Source organism: Schistocerca gregaria, chromosome 3 (genome assembly GCF_023897955.1).
Source record: "Schistocerca gregaria isolate iqSchGreg1 chromosome 3, iqSchGreg1.2, whole genome shotgun sequence".
Classification (NCBI taxonomy): domain Eukaryota; kingdom Metazoa; phylum Arthropoda; class Insecta; order Orthoptera; family Acrididae; genus Schistocerca; species Schistocerca gregaria.
The window spans coordinates 275,250,246-275,271,952 of NC_064922.1; the positions used below are offsets into that span (position 1 = coordinate 275,250,246).

A 21,707-nucleotide genomic window follows, 5' to 3' on the forward strand; every position below is an offset into this window, starting at 1 on the left:
TCACCACTCCATCGCTATCGCACACATTACATCCCCTCAGAACCCTTCACCATATCTCTCCAAAAATTAGCTTTCACATATGCGCTTTTGCCACTTAGGTGGAGTGTAAAAAAAGGGGAGATTAGCCTTTTATGTTATATCGACAAGTAGATCATTACAGTAGGTCGGATAGGACAAGGATAGGGAAGATGAGCTGTGTCCTCTGACGAAATAACACTCATCGGTAGGTTAGTGGGTTCTTAATTTTACTCCTGGAGGGACCGAGACTATATAAAACATTAGATCCGGTTATTACGTCTTGAATAATACTCAATATTTCGCTTTATGACAATCCATGCTCACAGGCATGCCATGAACACTGAACATCAACGTATCACGTGATATAGAGCAAGATTACAGTCTCTTCACACAGACTAGTATTCACTATCATCTTTCACATAGAATTCTACCTAACACAATCGTCGCATTGCTGGATCGACAAAGAGACGATGCTGTCGTCTTCGGCAATAATTGCTGAATAGGCTAAGCGCCACTGTATTCACGTGGAGAACAGAAAATTTCCGTTAAACTTCGCTCAGTGGAAGAGGGGTCAAAATAATAGAACAAGTGTCTTGGCTTATCCATAGATATTCGACCGTTTCTGAGAAAACAAGAAAAGAGGTAGTTTATGTATCTTTTAGCGAGGACGTAATCCAGCGTAAGCGGTGACCCAGTGGCTAGAGTCGCGGCTTCGCACTTTTGCTACCCGTCTTCGAAAGCCAAATATTAATTTTATTTTTGTTTTGTTTTTAATTAACTACTCATGTCCGTAGAAGATTACTACACCAATGTTTCCAGTGTACTTTGAAACATCGTCTTTCTGGTGAATGAATTAAAAAATAAATAAATGAATAATTAAATTTAAAAAAATTAGTTGAAATAGTTTTCGGTGATTTTCCTGTAGTGTATCATGACTCATAATCAACTGGAAGTGCCAGTTTTCGGAAAAGTAATTCGTTAAGTGTAGTTTGTCACAAAATTATAGACAACGCGTGAGATGTTCTGCAGTGTTAAAGATGTTTCTTTCCCAAGTGAGATTCATAAGTAGAAATATCATTGTGCCAAATCTGCCGTTGCGCGAAGCTTGTGGTGTTCGGAATTTCTATGTTTCGAGTGTTTAACACTCGGTATCATCCAGGGGAAAGCATCAAGTCTTCCTGAAGAATAAAATATAGGAGCAAAGAACCGATATACCAATGAAACATTAGAGTATGAGAATTTAATAACACTGTAATGCCTGAAAATACTATACACACTTATATAATATAATAAATGTATGAAACTCATTGTAAAAACCAGTTGTAATTTCACAATTAATATAACGCCCTTATATACCCTAACTTGATAAGAAACATCCGTGTAATGACCTTCTACAGACAGGTGCAGGTAAAGGAAAGAAGCAAAATAAATAAAAACAATAATGAAATCCAATCTTTACGCTCTAGTGAAACTATGGAAACTGAGAAGAGTAAGACGACGACGCCCATCGTAAAAGTTATTCACTGATTTCATAACGCGTTTACTGTGATCCTGTCCTTCCTTGTTCTTCCTGTTTACCATGTGTTACTTCCTTTGCTGATTCTATTGAGAACCCCCTCATCCCTAATTTTATCACTGTACCTAATTTTTAGCATTATTCTACAGTACCATATCTCAAACGCTTTGATTCTCTTCTTCTCTAATTTCCCGCAATCCGTGATACACTAACATACAATGCTGTGCTCCAAGCGTATGTCCTCAGAAACTTCTTCCTCAGATTAATGCCGATTTGACATAACAGTAGATTTAACTTGGCCACAAATATTCTCTTTGTCTCTGCTAATCTGCTTTTCATGTTCTCCTTAATTTTTCTATAATGTGTTATTTTGCTTCCAAGATAGTAGAATGTCTTAAACTCTTTTACTTCGTCGTGCACAATTCCGATGTTAGTTTATCGTTAATTTCATTTCTGTTACTCTCCAGTATTTTCGTCTTCTTCGACTTTTTGTCAGAGCATATTCTGTGTTCACTATATTTTTATAGCATTCAGTAGGTACTGTAATTCTTCTTCCTTACTTTCACTGAATATACCCATGTAATCGGCGAATCTTATCATTTAGTGTTGGAGGGATCAAATAGTGGTACCGAAAGTACCTCCGTCACTCACGATTATGTGACTTGCTGAGTATGATGTAGATGTATATCTTCTCACTCAGAGTTTTCATTCCTGTCTTGAATATTCCTTTTATTTTCGTCATTAATTCTACAATGGATACATTAAACAGTGGGGAGGAAAGATTGTACGGTTGGTTGTCTTACACCCTTGTTAATCCTAGCACTTCGTCCTTGGTCTTCAATTATTACACTAGCCTCTTGGTTCCTGTACATAATGTACATTACCCGTCTTTTCCTGTAGCTAACACCTATTTTTCTCAGAATTTCACATATCTTAAACTATTTTACAATGTCTAACACTTCTTCCAGGTCGTCAAATCCTATGAACGTTTCTTGACTTTTTTTAAGTCTTGCGTTCATTATCATTCATAACGTCGGAACTGTCTCCAAGATTGCCTGTACGTTTTATAAAGCCAAACTGCTCATCAGCTAACAGAGTCTTAATATTCTTGAGAAATATCAGCAAACGTAAATCAAGAGTAATGGGATGTAATTGAATTAAATCAGGCGATACCGAGAGAATTACTACAGGAAATGAGACCTTAAAGTAGTAGACGAGTTTTTCTATTTGTCGGCAAAACGTCCGAAGTAAAGAGAATACAGAATGCCGCCTGGCAGTGGCAAGAAGAGTGTTTCTTAAAAAGCTAATTCATCGATTATGAGTTAAAGCGGTAGCAAGTCTTTTCTGAAGATATGGACAGACGTGTAGCGCAGAACGGATGTGAAACGTGGACGATAAACAGTACAGACCAGAAGAGAATAGGATCTTTCGAAATTTGATCCTACAAAAGAATGCTGAAGATTAGGTGGGTATGTCGGATAACCAATGAAGAGGTACTCAATTGCGCTGGGGAGAAAATATGTGGCATAACAAGGCTAAAAGAGGGGATAGGTTGATAGGAAACACCTTGAGACACCAAGGGAACCGTATATGATATGATATGACGGAAGTGTGTATTTGTGTGTGTGTGTGGGGGGGGGGGGTAAATGTTGTAGTAGGAGACCCAGTACTTTAACTAAAGCAATTTGGTTTAAGTGGAAGTAGACTGTAGTAGCTACGTAGAGATGATGAATTATGTAGAGGACAGATTACCTTCTAAAGATGCATCAGACTAGGGATAGGACTGAAGAGCACGACAAGAAAACCTACAAAATAATATGGTAGTGAGCTTTGAGTAGCCAGCAAAACTGCGAAAACATTATAGTTCCTGCATCTGACGCAACACCTTTACTGTAGTGTTTAGATATGCGATATGTGTATCTGAACCATTTAATATAAGGTGTGAGATATAGTCATGTAAGAAATTTGCGACCATTTGACGAAATTATAAATTTTAAACACTGCTATTATGGTTGCTTGAGAAAAGTTTTTTTAGTCACTTGATGTTAAGCAACTCAATTTTATTCACACGCGTCGAGTAACTCATCTTCAGAATATCAAAGGATGAAAGGTGTTTCATACACCCGTTGTGGCGTCAGGCGTGAGTCACTAGCTTCGTATCATATTCATATTCATACTACACTCCTGGAAATGGAAAAAAGAACACATTGACGCCGGTGTGTCAGACCCACCATACTTGCTCCGGACACTGCGAGAGGGCTGTACAAGCAATGATCACACGCACGGCACACCGGACACACCAGGAACCGCGGTGTTGGCCGTCGAATGGCGCTAGCTGCGCAGCATTTGTGCACCGCCGCCGTCAGTGTCAGCCAGTTTGCCGTGGCATACGGAGCTCCATCGCAGTCTTTAACACTGGTAGCATGCCGCGACAGCGTGGAGGTGAACCGTATGTGCAGTTGACGGACTTTGAGCGAGGGCGTATAGTGGGCATGCGGGAGGCCTGGTGGACGTACCGCCGAATTGCTCAACACGTGGAGCGTGAGGTCTCCACAGTACATCGATGTTGTCGCCAGTGGTCGGCGGAAGGTGCACGTGCCCGTCGACCTGGGACCGGACCGCAGCGACGCACGGATGCACGCCAAGACCGTAGGATCCTACGCAGTGCCGTAGGGGACTGCACCGCCACTTCCCAGCAAATTAGGGACACTGTTGCTCCTGGGGTATCGGCGAGGACCATTCGCAACCGTCTCCATGAAGCTGGGCTACGGTCCCGCACACCGTTAGGCCGTCTTCCGCTCACGCCCCAACATCGTGCAGCCGGCCTCCAGTGGTGTCGCGACAGGCGTGAATGGAGGGACGAATGGAGACGTGTCGTCTTCAGCGGTGAGAGTCGCTTCTGCCTTGGTGCCAATGATGGTCGTATGCGTGTTTGGCGCCGTGCAGGTGAGCGCCACAATCAGGACTGCATACGACCGAGGCACACAGGGCCAACACCCGGCATCATGGTGTGGGGAGCGATCTCCTACACTGGCCGTACACCTCTGGTGATCGTCGAGGGGACACTGAATAGGGCACGGTACATCCAAACCGTCATCGAACCCATCGTTCTACCATTCCTAGACCGGCAATGGAACTTGCTGTTCCAACAGGACAATGCACGTCCGCATGTATCCCGTGCCACCCAACGTGCTCTAGAAGGTGTAAGTCAACTACCCTGGCCAGCAAGATCTCCGGATCTGTCCCCCATTGAGCATGTTTGGGACTGGATGAAGCGTCGTCTCACGTGGTCTACACGTCCAACACGAACGCTGGTCCAACTGAGGCGCCAGGTGGAAATGGCATGGCAAGCCGTTCCACAGGACTACATCCAGCATCTCTACGATCGTCTCCATGGGAGAATAGCAGCCTGCATTGCTGCGAAAGGTGGATATACACTGTACTAGTGCCGATATTGTGCATGCTCTGTTGCCTGTGTCTATGTGCCTGTGGTTCTGTCAGTGTGATCATGTGATGTATCTGACCCCAGGAATGTGTCAATCACGGTGTTCTTATTTCAATTTCCAGGAGTGTATAAGCAACTGGTGACACACTCATGACACCACACTGGGTACATGAAAAACCTTACCTCGTTTGATATTCTGAAGATGAGTTGACTTGATACGAGTAAGTAAAACTGAGTTGCTGAACATCAAGTGACTAAAAAGATGTTTTTCTCAAGCGATCATAATAGCACAGTTTAAAATTTATAACATCTGAACCACGTTGTCCTACATTAAGCACGGACATTTTTGTTTTCCTATGTGAAACTGCTATGGTAAGAACTCTAGGGGACTGACTTCTGAAAGTGTAGGCGTGTCAAACAAAGTGGTATCACTGAAGTTTTCCTCAACACGTTTCCGACAAATCTCGTAATGATTCCTCAATGAGTGTACTATCCGATATTACTCCTCCTCGAATTAGTTCACTGTAGAACACAAAGTATCAGAAGAAAAATAACGAACCATGACGAAGAAGCCCTAGGGCTCTGAGTGGTTTGGCGCAAGAGTTACAGCGTGGAATTAATTTCACAATTCAAAATATTCGATCCCACAGTTCCTCGCGTGATGCATGTAACATAAAAGTGAGACCTCACGCTGGAGAATGGGAAAACAAATTTGCTACCGCATTTCGTGCACAGTGGCTCATTAAAGTTGAAAAGCCCATAACGATTTTCTCTGGAATTGGGCAGTCACGGAAGAAATTATTCTCCTGCAGATCAGAGATACTTTTTTACATACTGTGGATGTGCTACAGCCTGTTTGCATCCCATTTCGACATGCACGAAATAAATGAAGACAATCCACGAATTTTCTGTTTTGATTGTGATGACTGAATCAATTCAGTTAGAGGTTCCCTGAGGAATGCTAAGTTGGGCAATGATACATCTTTCATAGACGAGAGTAGAGCTCTTTGTGATGGAGCAGTGTCGAAATTAAACACTAAGAAGGAAATCTTGTTCATCCACTTTGTTTCGTTTCGCCTTTTTATTACTACTGTCAATACCAAAATAAGCTGACACGATGAAATACAACCGCACCACGGAGGAATTATCCGAAAGGGACGGAAATAGGTAGATGTGATGTACATGTATAGACAGACAATGTACATGTACAGACAAACAACGATTATTATTTCAGAAAAAAACTGATGATTTATTCAAGAGAAAGACCTTATGATTTCAGAAAAATTTGATGATTTATTTAAGAGAAAGATCCGCAAGTTGAGCAAGTCAGTAATGCGTTGTCCATGCCTTGCGCTTATGCAAATTGATATACGGCTTGGCACTGAGTGCTATAGATGTTCGATATCCACCAGAGGGTTTTGTGCCAAATTCTGTACAACTGGCGCGTTAGATCGTCAAAATTCCGAGATGGTTGGAGGGCTATGCCCATAACTCTACAAACATTCTCAATTGGGGAGAGATCGGACGACGTTTCTGATTAATCTAGGGTTCGGAAAGCACGAAGAAAGCAAAAGAAGCTCTCGCCGGGTGCGAGCGGACATTATCTTGTTGAAATGTAAGCCCAGCACGACTTGCCATAGAGGTCAACAGAACTGGGCGTACAATATCTTCGACGTGTTGCTGTACTGTAATGGTGCCGAAGATGAAAACCTAATGGGTCCTGCTATGAAAACAAGTGTCATCCCAGACTAGCACCGCATGGCGGGTGACACTCAGGTTGGTATCCTACCGCTGTCTGAGGCGTCACGAGACACATTTTCGCTGGTCATCGGGGCTCGGTTCGCAGCGGGACTCACCACTGAAGACAATTCTACTCGGGTCAATGAGGTTCCAGGGCAAAGACCTGTCTGGAGATTGCCTGGACAGAATTTGACACTATATGCCTCAGGAAGACATCCAATAACTGTATCGACCAGCGTAAAACCGAATAACAGTTGGCATATGAGCCAGGGGTGCGCCAACGCGTTATTGACTTGATCAATCCTCTGAAATTGTAATTATTTGTTTGTCGGTACATGTTAATCATATCTACCGTTTTCCGTCCCATTACAGTAATCCCTTGCGCTTCTTTTGCCTTATTGTGTATTATTCACTCTCTTATAAGAGTTCACTGGTTGCCTTCCAGTGCTGTTGATGTTATAGTCCTTGAAACCAGGCGGTCATGTGACTCTCCATCGCTGACGTACATTAACACTGTGTAGGGAAGTGTATGAAGTGGACATCTGGAATCGGGTACCGCGCAAAAGTCCATTGCTCAAGGAGGCATATAAAGATACTAGTCATGGATAGGCCAAAACACACAGACACTCGACGACAGCTGAGTCGAGGTTCGAAGTTTGGTCCTACGAATCGTGATTTTGCTTTTTTTCCTAACGATGCAAGGTGTCGAATGTATCGATGGTCTAATGAGTTCAACCCACAGTGTGTGGAAGGTACAGCTCAGGCCGGAGGTCTGTTTTACGCACCATGCCTCGGGTACTCACGTCCAGGTTATCACGAAAACTTTTATTTCAGTATTCTCACTGACCCCTATACAATAAAGTGTCCACATTTCGGGTGGGTGCCCAATTCCGGGTATCTGAATATCTCCCTTGCTTGGTGCTGCACTTGCTCAATCGGATAAACCGTAGCGAAGGTCACTCTGATACGCTATTGTGAGTTTGGTGCTGATGCAGTCAACATTTTGTTCTCCACAGTTATTTCTTTTATTGTGTTCAGGAAAACATGTACTAAAGAGTTGAACTGGAAGCCATTCCTCAAGCCAGACAAGATATACTTTCAAAGTATTTCGGGGGAGACAGTAGTTCGAAGCATGCTCTTTCTTGTCTAATCGATGAAAGTGTCGTCCACCGTTCACTTAAGGATTAAATTGTGCCTGCTCAGAAGGGATGGTTCGTAATAGCTGGTAGCCCCTGGTTTTTCATGTATGAATTTTCTTCTTCAGCAATCTGCAGCAAATGCTGATTTAGGCTTCAGAGGATTGCAGTTGATGGAGTGGAGGAAACACTATTTCTGCTCTTGAAATCAGCTCGCCTTCTCTACTTCCACCACAACACCCAACACCAAGAGTAGGTAAAGCAGCAGCTTTGATATCATCTCCTTTTATAAAGGCTTTGCAGCAGTCCCTGGCTAGAGGGAGAAGAAAGCAAGTATCATGAGTAGAGGAAAGACTCTGCCTTCTCCAGGACCTTCATTTGATGCATCTGATAGACCTTCAAGATCTGGAGCTACCAAAAGGAAGCTGTTCGTAAACAAAGAGCCAGAGGGTCACGAAGCAGCGGGATCGTGGTGACGAGGACTCCGATTCAAGCCTTAATAAAACCGTGCTGACACCATAATCATCTGAATATGAAGAAGGTGGAGAGCGCATTTGCTGCTACCGACAGTGGTCAACTGATACCTCTAAAGAGACCAGGCTTATGTGCTTCGGTCTTCATTTGTGTGATGAGCTTAGAGCAGGTTTTGACTATGATACTTAGAAAAATTTTGACGTGTACCTTCTGTATAAAAAAAGCTAAAATACTGACAGCTTTCTGGCTATGGCAGGAACATCTGCACAGTAACATTTGGTGCGAATAAAGGCTATGTTACTAATTCATTAAATTCTCGTTTTTATTTACAAACTAATCAGGAAACTAGAAAACCCAAAATAAGGAACCGTAGTTTACAACGTCCTCCACCCATGAACCATGGACCTTGTCGTTGGTGGGAAGGCTTGCGTGCCTCAGCGATACAGATAGCCGTACCGTAGGCGCAACCACAACGGAGGGGTATCTGTTGAGAGGCCAGACAAACGTGTGGTTCCTGAAGAGGGGCAGCAGCCTTTTCAGTAGTTGCAGGGGCAACAGCCTGGATGATTGACTGATCTGGCCTTGTAACAACAACCAAAACGGCCTTGCTGTGCTGGCATTGCGAACGGCTGAAAGCAAGGGGAAACTACAGCCGTAATTTTTCCCGAGGACATGCAGCTTTACTGTATGATTAAATGATGATGACGTCCTCTTGGGTAAAATATTCCGGAGGTAAAATAGTCCCCCATTCGGTTCTCCGGGCGGGGACTACTCAAGAGGGTGTCGTTATCAGGAGAAAGAAAACTGGCGTTCTACGGATCGGAGCGTGGAATGTCAGATCCCTTAATCGGGCAGGTAGGTTAGAAAATTTAAAAAGGGAAATGGATAGGTTAAAGTTAGATATAGTGGGAATTAGTGAAGTTCGGTGGCAGGAGGAACAAGACTTTTGGTCGGATGAATACAGGGTTATAAACACAAAATCTAATAGGGGTAATGCAGGCGTAGGTTTAATAATGAATAGGAAAATAGGAATGCGGGTAAGCTACTACAAACAGCATAGTGAACGCATTATTGTGGCCAAGATAGACACGAAGCTCACACCTACTACAGTAGTACAAGTTTATATGCCAAATAGCTCTGCACATGACGAAGAAATTGAAGAAATGTATGATCAAATAAAAGAAATTATTCAGATAGTGAAGGGGGATGAAAATTTAATAGTCATGGGTGACTGGAATTCGGTAGTAGGAAAAGGGAGAGAAGGAAACGTAGTAGGTGAATATCGACTGGGGCACAGAAATGAAAGAGGAAGCCGCCTGGTAGAATTTTGCACATAAAAGAAGGCTGTATACATGGAAGAAGCCTGGAGATACTGACAAGTTTCACATAGATTATATAATGGTAAGAGAAAGATTTAGGAACCAGGTTTTAAACTGTAAGACATTTCCAGGGGCAGATGTGGACTCTGAGCGCAATCTATTGGTTATGACCTGTAGATTAAAACTGAAGAAACTGCAAAAAGGTATGAATTTAAGAAGATGGGACCTGGATAAACTAAAAGAACTAGAGATTGTACAGAGTTTCAGGGAGAGCATAAGGGAGCAATTGACAGGAATGGGGGAAAGAAATACCGTAGAAGAAGAATGGGTAGCTTTGAGGGATGAAGTAGTGAAGGTAGCAGAGGATCAAGTAGGTAAAAAGGCGAGGCCTAGTAGAAATCCTTGGGTCACAGAAGAAATATTGAATTTAATTGATGAAAGGATAAAATATAAAAATGCAGTAAATGAAGCACGCAAAAAAGAGTACAGACGTCTCAAAAACGACAGGAAGTGCAAAATGGCTAAGCAGGGATGGCTAGAGAACAAATGTAAGGATGTAGAGGCTTATCTCACGAGGGGTAAGATAGATACTGCCTACAGGAAAATTAAAGAGACCTTTGGAGAGAAGAGAACCACTTGTATGAACATCAAGAGCTCAGATGGAAACCCAGTTCTAAGCAAAGAAGGAAAAGCAGAGAGGTGGAAGGAGTATATAGAGGGTCTATACAAGGGCGATGTATTTGAGGGCAATATTATGGAAATGGAAGAGGATGTAGATGAAGATGAAATGGGAGATACGATACTGCGTGAAGAGTCTGACAGAGCACTGAAAGACCTGAGTCGAAACAAGGCCCCCGAAGTAGACAACATTCCATTGGATCTACTGACGGCCTTGGGAGAGCCAGTCCTGACAAAACTCTACCATCTGGTGAACAAGATGTATGAGACAGCCGAAATACCCTCAAACTTCAAGAAGAATACAATAATTCCAATCCCAAAGAAAGCAGATGTTGACAGATGTGAAAATTACCGAACTATCAGTTTAATAAGTCACGAATGCAAAATACTAACGCGAATTCCTTACAGACGAATGGAAAAACTAGCAGAAGCCGACCTCGGGGATGATCAGTTTGGATTCCGTAGATATTTTGGAACACGTGAGGCAATACTGACCCTACGACTTATCTTAGAAGCTAGATTAAGGAAGGGCAAACCTATGTTTCTTGCATTTGTTGACTTAGAGAAAGCTTTTGACAATGTTGACTGGAATACTCTATTTCAAATTCTGAAGGTGGCAGGGGTAAAATACAGGGAGCGAAAGGCTATTTACAATTTGTACAGAAACCAGATGGCAGTTATAAATGTTGAGCGATATGAAAGGGAAGCAGTGGTTACGAAGGGAGTGAAACAGGGTTGTAGTCTCTCCCGGTGTTATTAAATCTGTATATTGAGCAAGCAGTGAAGGAAACGGAGTAGATATTAAAATCCAAGGAGAAGAAATAAAAACTTTGAGGTTCGCCGATGACATTGTAATTCTGTCAGAGACACGCAAGGGCTTAGAAGAGCAGTTGAACGGAATGGATAGTGTCTTGGAAGGAGAATATAAGATGAACATCAACAAAAGCTAAATGAGGATAATGGAATGTAGTCGAATTAAGTCTGGTGATGCTGAGGGAATTAGATTAGGAAATGAGACACTTAAAGTAGTAAAGGAGTTTTACTATTTGGGGAGGAAAATAACTGATAATGATCGAAGTAGAGAGGATATAAAATGTACACTGGCAAAGGTAAGGAAAGCGTACTTATAAGGGTTATGTTTGAATTCCCTTGTCAACGTAATTAATTTTAGCGTATCGTTTAGAAAAGTGTTTTTTTTCGCATTACCAGTTGTGACCACGTTTGAATTTTTAATTTTAGCAATATAGCCAACAACGTTGGTGGCGTTATAGCCTAATCAACAGACACCAAATAAGATCATATATCAGGAATAGTTGGTGTAGTTTTAAATTTTTTTTTCAATGGTAGGAGAGAATGCCACGAACAGCGTAGTAGAAATTCTGCCTGGCAAGGAATGAGTGTTTGGGTGGAGGTGTGTCTGAAGGTTTCTTTTGTAGGTTTTTCTTTAATAACTCGAAAATCATGGACTTCAGCGAAAACGTATCCTAGCACAAAATTTAACTTATCCATAAATTTCCTACAAAAAGTTCCTGTTAGTATTTTTGTAGGATTAATAGTTTGCGCGTAGCGAGCGAGAGAATATAAAAATCTAGTGCTTGGGTTTTGAAGGCCAGACTGCGATGCAGTCTATAACTGATGACTACGAGACGGAAACCACTTGCAGCACGAGATGACGCAGTTGTCCGCCATCCACACACTTCACCTCCAGTTGCTGCAGATTCACTCCTGAGCTGAGGTTTGCATATTACACATATTTAGACACAAAATGTAAATACATTACATACAATACACGATGGTGAAGTAGAAAACCTTGTGTAAGATTTGGGATAGCAATATTTACCGTAAACGACATAATGTATGATGAGATTCTCGCAAGCACGGTACATACCCACTTAGCAGGTGCATGTGAAAACGGATCATTGAATATGTGCCCACAGAAAAAAATTGGGATGCTCTCAGGAACACTGAAAGAGTTCTGTTGAAACTCTTTCATTAACGTTAAGAGTGACTTTTGCCTTAGGAGGCAGGCTGTGTGCTTATTTCTCGATTCGGTACTCTGACAGTCCGACACAGGGTCTCTGGATGAGGAATGAGTGCCTGCCTCTATTTATTTATTTATTGGTGTTCTGTCCTTGTACAGCGCCACTTCCTTTCATCCGCCCTGTACGAACGAGAAAACAAACAGAAGAGAGCAGTTCAAAACTCGATCCAGCACAGTCAGAGTGTCTGGTGGCCTGGCATGGTATCATGTGGTATTGCCAACTCAAAGTTCTGGGTAGATGATACGACCAAAGACGGTAAGTTGATGGCGTGATCCAACCACCATTTTCGCATCACTGTGGCAATCAGACCTGCTTTCACCCATCAAACTCCTGGGCCGGAACTTTAGGACGCAGAGCCCCGTGCGGAAATCCGTTTCTAGCGGCTGGATAAGTAAATTGCGAAGGTCTCTGGGAAGAGCTCTCTTAATTTTTCAGATACAGGTCCGTGGTCGCTTCGTAGTCCTTTTCAGTTTCAAACTCCAAATTATAGACTTTGGAAGGGGTCATGTTAGGTTTTTGACATTTGCGTAGGTTATAATGTATATCGCGTGGAAATGCGTGTGGCACATTCTAATTTTAACTAGTTTTTTATGTGACTCTCATCTTTGGTATTGTGGTCTACAACCAAACCCATGGTCTTTACTCTGTGTCCTACCATTGCAGCTGATTACAAAATGCTTGCGAGTGCTATAATAAGCATAAAGACATATCATTTCCATGTGTAATCCTTTAATTGTAATTAGATTCGTCTGTGGACAGTACTTTGATATTGTGGCTTTTAGCCAAACACGTGGTCCTTACTAGGTCTCACTACGGCAGGATAATTGCGCGTGCGTCCGATGATGTACTACTTATGCGTGGCATTTCGTATTTTAAGCCGTTGTCTTTGGGAGTGGTATTTTTGCTGTTGTGGACTTCAGCCAAGCACGTGTTTATTACTCTGTCCTTGTCACGGTAGAATCATAATACGTAAAATGGTGGCATTTTTTAATAATAAGTATAATCATATGTGATTGGCGTGTGAAGTATAGTATTTTTGAATTAATTTTCTTTCTGATCAATACTTAAACGTTGACCCACACGGAGGTCACTTGATAAGTCGATGTTTTGGGGCTTGAGTAGAGAATTTCTAGGATAATGTTTCAGCTCTACATCAATGATTCACCTTCTTCTGTGTCAACCGCTTCATCCATATTTTCATTTCTGTGCTCGGTATCTACACTAAGTTAGCAGAAAACTATGCTTGAGTACAGGCGATATCCGAACCCGCAATCAGTTTTTGTGTCGCAGGATCTGCCGCATGGTAAAGGTCAGTAACTTACAATTAGTGAGAATCTACTGTTGGATGAATGTTTCCCTGTTTTTGAACCCATGCACAATTATCGCTTCCTAACCTTGAACAACACTGTGTCAGGTTAAATAAATATAGCTTGTCTTTTGAATTCAGCATAAGGAACCACTTTTAACATAACTGTTTTCCTCTGCATTAAAAATTAGTTGAGAAAACATAAACTTATAGCATGTCAAGTTAGGTTTTCCTTTTTGATTAAAAAAAAACAGTTCAAACGAAATGCAGCCAGTTTAGAAGCTAATTTCCCATCATGTTGTCCATGCAACCAACTTCAAAGCATTATTTGTTATGAGAAAAATGCAGTGCACGTGATAGAATGGGCTAATTAACTGTATATTTATGATTCCAGTTTCACCAACCCTCACTTATTCGTACTTGTAACTATTCATGCAGATTAACATCTGCATTATCTACACATACATCGACATGGATACTCTGAAAATCACATTTAAGTGCCTGTTAGATGGTTGAGGGAGCCATCTTCACAATTCTCTTTTATTCCAATCTGTTGTCTAATTAAATAATTTATTAATCATTATTTTACTTTTTCGGACCAAGCCTTTGGTTTCTGTGCTAAAATCTCTGTAGGGTATGTATGAAAAATGAATTTGGTGTATATTAGTGCAAAGAGGGCGATGTGAGATAGTTTTTGTCCCAAATATAACGAAATAGTAAGACAGTACTAACACCCCCCATTTAAGCGTGCAGTGTTGTCTCAAGGCGCGTACAGCAACCTTTCATGTTGCGACCCTGTACCATTAATTTTCTTCAGCTGCTGTCCATTGTAACCACCCTTTGTAATGATTGCTATGATATGCTGAACTGACAAAATCGTTGTACAGATTTCAAACATATTCAATATTCAGATGTGCGTATTTTCTTCGTACGTAGAATTTTAAAGCGATGTACACCATACGTCCAAAACGTTAAAAATATAATAACACAGCACTCAATAAATATACAATTTGTTATAAATTTTCGTATACGTGGTATGTACTATTTTAAAACTGAAAGTCTGCATGATGATGACACATTGTCGTATCTAGTTGCTGAAAAAAAAAAGTTATCAGCTTTTCTGTCGTTATACGTAAAATTTTAAAAGTAATCTGAAAGGGAAAACAAGAATATAAACTAAATTCAAATTTTAAAAAGATTTGGCTTTGACAGTTCTTATTTTTGGAAGCGAAATACGTGTAATGACTAAAAAGGATAAAAGCAGTGAAGAGGCAGCACAGTTGAAATTCCTTACAGCGATCAAAGTCTATACGTTACGGGATAAGAACAAAGTAATCCGAGAATATTTTTAGCACCGTTCAGAAAGAAGACTGCAGAAGGAAATAACGTTAGCATGCAAAAGAGATGGAAAGTAAGAGAAAAAAGAAAATGTTTTACGGTTAGAAGACTATAGGTTGAGGCAATATTGGAAGACTGAGAAAGAAATGGCAATGATGGTAGCCAGAACGGGTTATGCTGTCTAAAATTCCTTCAAAGACAAGAAAAATTATATTCTGTGTTATGCAGCATCACGTTATTCATTGTTCTTATAATTTTTCCTTGATTCACTGAGATCACTTTAATTACTTTTTCGAGAACTAATAAGTAATAAGTTCTTATAATAGAGTAGGACTAAGAAGGTAAGTGATTACATTTTTGTATTACGATGAACTGTTACCTTTCTGTGATGTGACGATTGTCTTCTGCAATGAAGCGTAGTCCGTGTAAGGTAGAGTTGAGAAAGTAATCCTTAATGATGCTGAGGATCATGTTGTCAAACAAATACGTAGCGAAAACAAATTTCTTCTCGTGTTGATTTAGTTCCTATGTCGTCTCTTTCTTGGAGCAGGATGAGTTATCTGAAATGATGAGACTATGAGAGTTGGCATGTATCGAAGTCAGGAATAATGTGTCACGCTGCGTTTGCTACAACTGTGTGCAAAAGCTGGATATCATCAAGAACTCGAAGCATGTTTTTTGGACACGACTTCTAAACAGTTGCGGAACAAGGATAAAGCTCGCTTATACGATTTGGCAACTGATGGTTTCCAAAAAGAGTAATTTGGTAAGTTCTTAAAAAGAATTCTTTTAAAAAACGAACAACTTCGCAACGTCTCTTCTACTTCCTCTATATGCTCGGAAGCAATGTGACACATTCTCTACAAGATCATGTGAGGCCTTTATTGGTATTGAACAGCATTCCCAGGAAGTAAGTATTCCGAGGTCTAAAAAAATCCTTGGTGGACGAAGAGCTGTAGTTCGTATTCCTAATACAACTTACTTGTAGGGTTATTATATGTTTTCTTCTGTTGTAAATAATTCTCCCTTACGCGGTTCTGGGACAAAGATGAATGAGCGCACTGCATGAGTAGTGAATAAGATCCTTGACTCTGTGTTTAGTTTTATCTGTGGCTGACTTGCTAATCAGTCAGTTGTGCAGCGCTGGGGCATTCTTATCGGAGGCATACTTACGAGCAGTTGAGTTTTTCAGAGAAAGAGCTCTGTTATTTGTAAAACTGGGAGAGTACGCGAAGGAACTTGCCCACCTTCTTGAAGCGGTGTACCGTAGGTCTCTAGAAGAGCGTAGCGTTCCAAAGGATTGGAAAACGGCACAGGTCATCCCCGTTTTCAAGAAGGGACGTCGAACAGATGTGCAGAACTATAGACCTATATCTCTAACGGCGATCAGTTGTAGAATTTTGGAACACGTATTATGTTCGAGTATAATGACCTTTCTGGAGACTAGAAATCTATTCTGTAGGAATCAACATGGATTTCGAAAAAGACGATCGCGTGAAACCCAGCTCGCGCTATTCGTCCACCTGACACAGAGGGCCATAGACACGGGTTCCCATGTAGATACCGTGTTTCTTGACTTCCGAAAGGCGTTCGATACAGTTCCCCCAGTCGTTTAATGAACAAAGTAAGAGCATATGGACTATCAGACCAATTGTGTGATGGGACTGAAGAGTTCCTAGAAAACAGAACGCAGCATGTCATTCTCAATGGAGAGAAGTCTTCCAAAGTAAGAGTGATTTCAGGTGTGCCGCAGGGAAGTGTCGCAGGACCGTTGCTATTCACAATATACATAAATGACCTTGTGGATAACATCGGAAGATCACTGAGGCTTTTGCGGATAATGCTGTGGTATATCGAGAGGTTGTAACAATGGAAAACTGCACTGAAGTGCAGGAGGATCTGCAACGAATTGACGCATGGTGCAGGGAATGGCTATTGAATCTCAATGTAGACAAGTGTAATGTGCTGCGAACACCTAGAAAGAAAGATCCTTAATCATTTAGCTACAGTATAGCAAGTTAGCAATTGGAAGCAGTTAATTCCATAAATTATCTGAGAGTAGGCATTAGCAGTGATTTAAAATGAAATGATCATATAAAGTTGACCGTCGGTAAAGCAGATGCCAGACTGAGATTCATTGGAAGAATCGTAAGGAAATGCAAACCGAAAACAAAGGAAGTAGGTTGCAGTACACGTGTTCGCCCATTGCTTGATAATTGCTCACCAGTGTGGGATCCGTACCAGATAGGTTTGATAGAAGAGATAGAGAAGATCCAACGGAGAGCAACGCGCTTCGTTACAGGATCATTTAGTAATCGCGAAAGCGTTACGTAGATGATAGATAAACTCCAGTGGAAGACTCTGCAGGAGAGACGCTCAGTAGCTCGGTACGGGCTTTTGTTGAAGTTTCGAGAACATACCTTCACCGAGGAGTCAGGCAGTATATTGCTCCCTCCTACGTATATCTCGCGAAGAGACCATGAGGATAAAATCAGAGAGATTAGAGCCCACACAGAGGCATACCGACAATCTTTCTTTCCACGAACAATACGAGACTGGAAAGGAAGGGAGAACCGATAGAGGTACTCAAAGTACCCTCCGCCATACACCGTCAGGTGGCTTGCGGAGTATGGATGTAGATGTAGATGTAGAATATCTGGAATACTTCATTGTGGAGATGAGAAGTTATAAATACTGCTTTGTTGGACTTTTTATTGATGGAGAAGATTTTGAAGGAATTGTAAACGTATGTTTGTAATTTTTGTAATGAGAGCATTTGGTAATTGTTAGAGTCTTCTTATGTTATGCAATTGTTTCGTCAATTGTCAGAATTTGATTTCTTAAGAACGATATCCTTAAAAAGTAAAACCCACCTCCATGATGATTTCTAGTAAAGTTCTGAATTTTTATCGTGTATGCATTGCACCTTACGTCACAGGTGGCAAAAGGTTGTTGCTGACAAAAACAAAACTGGGTACACTATTTTCCTTTAGCTGCTGCATCTTCTGATTTGTATTTGGTTTAGAGAACGTCAGTACTCCACACACATAACAGCCCTTATATTTCAGGATACATCTTTCCTTGCATTCTTGAGCAAACAGTTTATAGACGGGACTGTTATGTATCGTGCTAGCAAGCAGATAAATTGCCAGTGAGAAGTGTTGATAATTTCAAACAGTTATTCCTTCCCGAGTAGAACAGCAGTTTATTTATTAATTTATTTTGATACTCCAAGTAACATTGCATTTCATATCACATACCGTTCATAGTGTACTTTGGTATTGAGTTTTAGATATATTTGTATAGTTTTCTTTGAACACACAGGTTCCTTTGGCATGCAGTTGGATTGATTTTCTTTATTTCAAATTTTACATTTCATGAAGTTTAAAGTTTTTATTTCACGACACTGTTTACACGCCCAACACAGGCCGAGCAACAGTCAGGTTTGCTCAGCAACGGATTACGATGTCTAAAGTACGCGTTATTTGAGGAAAAAGTTTTTCAAATCAGTACATTCAATTTTCTAATTTTAAGAAAATTTTCATGGAAAGTTTAAAACACGGTATATATCTGCAACAACATTCAGATATAGAGACTTCAAATGCATAGAGGATGTGCGACAAATTCATCCGCCAGGGTAGCTTGAGAGAGATGGATATAATCATCAATGAATAGAGAACCTGGATCAAATACACTATCGGAAAGGCGTAGATTTGGTTTCAATACACCATCTACGTACCTGTGTGTGTTAACAGTATTCCTTTGACTACTACGAAAGTTGCGAGAACTCCGTATGCCCACCTAGAATCTATTTACTTATTAATTTTTCTTGTCAGTAACATCATAACAGGTAAACACAACATATTCATATTCTAAAGCGCAACTAAAACACTTAGTATAAAAAGTCGCAAAATGAAAAATATTGCATCGGACGCAAGCAATAATATAAAGATATAATGATACGTATCATTTTGGACCAGAAGTTTGTCACGTGCATCGCTTTTCTCGTTGCTAGGAACACATTTTCAAATTGGCATGTTAAACGTTATATTGGACGGTTTATGAGATGCGTCGTTGTTCATTCTTTTTGACATTCACACAGAGCACACAAAGGTGATTCACACGGAAATCCCCACCTTATTTTTTTTCACTCAAGATTTTGTGAGTCCTCTGCGTAGTCTATTCAGGGACATCCAAGTCGACCTGATCTCTCCGCCTCCTATAGATAATCTCCAGAAGGCGCCAATCAGTTTAGCATACGATTCTTGAGTCCTCGCCAAAGTTACGACCTGGTCGACTGAGCTGACTGTCAGCTTTTCGGTTGAGTGCACAAAAGTTTTCATCTCCTGGAGGCTTTGGCTGTTTTTCTGTTTTTTTTTTTTTTTTTTAAGTAATGGACGTTTCCATAGCTCTTTCACCTGTTCTGAAAATTCATTTCAGTTATCAGTTAATGTTTAGGTCTCGAAACCATAGGTCAACAACAGTATAAACTACATAAACTACTACATGTAAAAAATTTACTTGCATCTTTGATTTGATGTCCGCTTAACGTCTTCAAAAGCTTGTCACCCTCGTTCGATACAACGCAAGACTTACGGTCTTTCTATTTTCTTATTTACGACATGGTCAAGATGTATGTACTGGCTGAGATTGTCCAAAGACATGTTGTCACTGCTGTTCATGCACTGATCCTTAGTTAGACATTTATTTTTGAAAACTTTGAGGCCAACCAGCTGACATTTGGAAACAGGGTGCATGACCTAAGCTTATAGCTCATCAAATTCGTTAAGCAATAATATGGTCTACGAATCTCAGATTGATGAGTCTTGCACTATTTAAAGTAACGCCTAATTGCCATGCAATTAATAGTAATAATCTACATCGTTTATTTTCCCAATTTCTTTCGACGCCTTCACTTACAGGACAGCTTCGAACAGCTTAGGCAAGATGCAATCGGCTTGTTTGGTTCTTAATTCTATGAGAAAATCTTTGGTGCGTTACCACAAGTTCGTAACGGCCAAGAACGTGTATGGGATAGATGTTGTGAAGCACTGGGATATAGGCAGGCACAACATAGTAATCAGCTTAAGCTTGCATGACCGCTTTGTCGCTGACTTACTGGAACGTCTGGTCAGAATTTACAAAACCTACAAAGAGAGACTTGTGGCATACGTTGATGCCACTCATGACCTCAAACAGGGAAAAATATGGTTTGTTGTGCAAAAGCCTATGCACTGTCATGGTTTCTCAACAGGCACTAATACAGCCCAAAATGCTTCTGCGAAAATTTAGTACAGGACAGAGAGAGGGATGATGTGGCGGTAGTTTTTGATGTTATGAACACAATTTTCCCTTGTGTAGTAGGAATTTCTTAGTTTTATTGTATCATCTAACACAGAGCCACTGAGGTAGTTGTAACAGGAAATTCGAGTAAAGTGTTTGTGCCATCGTCATCCGAGAGTTTCAAGGTATCAACACAGAGGTAGTTGCAGCCAGAAAGCTGTTTCTTTCTTCATATTGTCCACCACAAATCCCACTTCCTAAAGGTTATCACACAGAAGTACAATAAACTTTCACTATTGCGGCCCTCAGTAGTCCGGCCTCTCAGTAATCCGGTTTACATCCGAAACAGTGTACCACCATGAACAATCGAGGGCAACAACATTGGTAGCAAATTAGAATGTCGAACGATGCCATGCGCATTTGAAATTGTGGCATTCTTTATACACTCCTGGAAATTGAAATAAGAACACCGTGAATTCATTGTCCCAGGAAGGGGAAACTTTATTGACACATTCCTGGGGTCAGATATATCACATGATCACACTGACAGAACCACAGGCACACAGACACAGGCAACAGAGCATGCACAATGTCGGCACTAGTACAGTGTATATCCACCTTTCGCAGCAATGCAGGCTTCTATTCTCCCATGGAGACGATCGTAGAGATGCTGGATGTAGTCCTGTGGAACGGCTTGCCATGCCATTTCCACCTGGCGCCTCAGTTGGACCAGCGTTCGTGCTGGACGTGCAGACCGCGTGAGACGACGCTTCATCCAGTCCCAAACATGCTCAATGGGGGACAGATCCGGAGATCTTGCTGGCCAGGGTAGTTGACTTACACCTTCTAGAGCACGTTGGGTGGCACGGTATACATGCGGACGTGCATTGTCCTGTTGGAACAGCAAGTTCCCTTGCCGGTCTAGGAATGGTAGAACGATGGGTTCGATGACGGTTTGGATGTACCGTGCACTATTCAGTGTCCCCTCGACGATCACCAGAGGTGTACGGCCAGTGTAGGAGATCGCTCCCCACACCATGATGCCGGGTGTTGGCCCTGTGTGCCTCGGTCGTATGCAGTCCTGATTGTGGCGCTCACCTGCACGGCGCCAAACACGCATACGACTATCATTGGCACCAAGGCAGAAGCGATTCTCATCGCTGAAGACAACACGTCTCCATTCGTCCCTCCATTCACGCCTGTTACGACACCACTGGAGGCCGGCTGCACGATGTTGGGGCGTGAGCGGAAGACGGCCTAACGGTGTGCGGGACCGTAGCCCAGGTTCATGGAGACGGTTGCGAATGGTCCTCGCCGATACCCCAGGAGCAACAGTGTCCCTAATTTGCTGGGAAGTGGCGGTGCGGTCCCCTACGGCACTGCGTAGGATCCTATGGTCTTGGCGTGCATCC

General features: G+C 41.6%; 1 protein-coding gene across 1 annotated transcript in view; it reads right to left on the reverse strand.

Moving 5' to 3' along the window:
* Positions 1-21,411, reverse strand: part of LOC126355342 (sodium channel protein Nach) — a gene marked incomplete at its 5' end in the record, with an annotated part of 202,187 nt that extends 180,776 nt beyond the window's left edge. Inside the window, 2 exons of the mRNA XM_050005636.1 lie at positions 15,392-15,462; positions 21,394-21,411. Coding sequence (XP_049861593.1) covers positions 15,392-15,462; positions 21,394-21,411 — 89 coding nt within the window. The remainder of the gene's footprint in view (positions 1-15,391; positions 15,463-21,393) is intronic.
* Between the last annotated feature and the right edge of the window lie 296 nt (positions 21,412-21,707).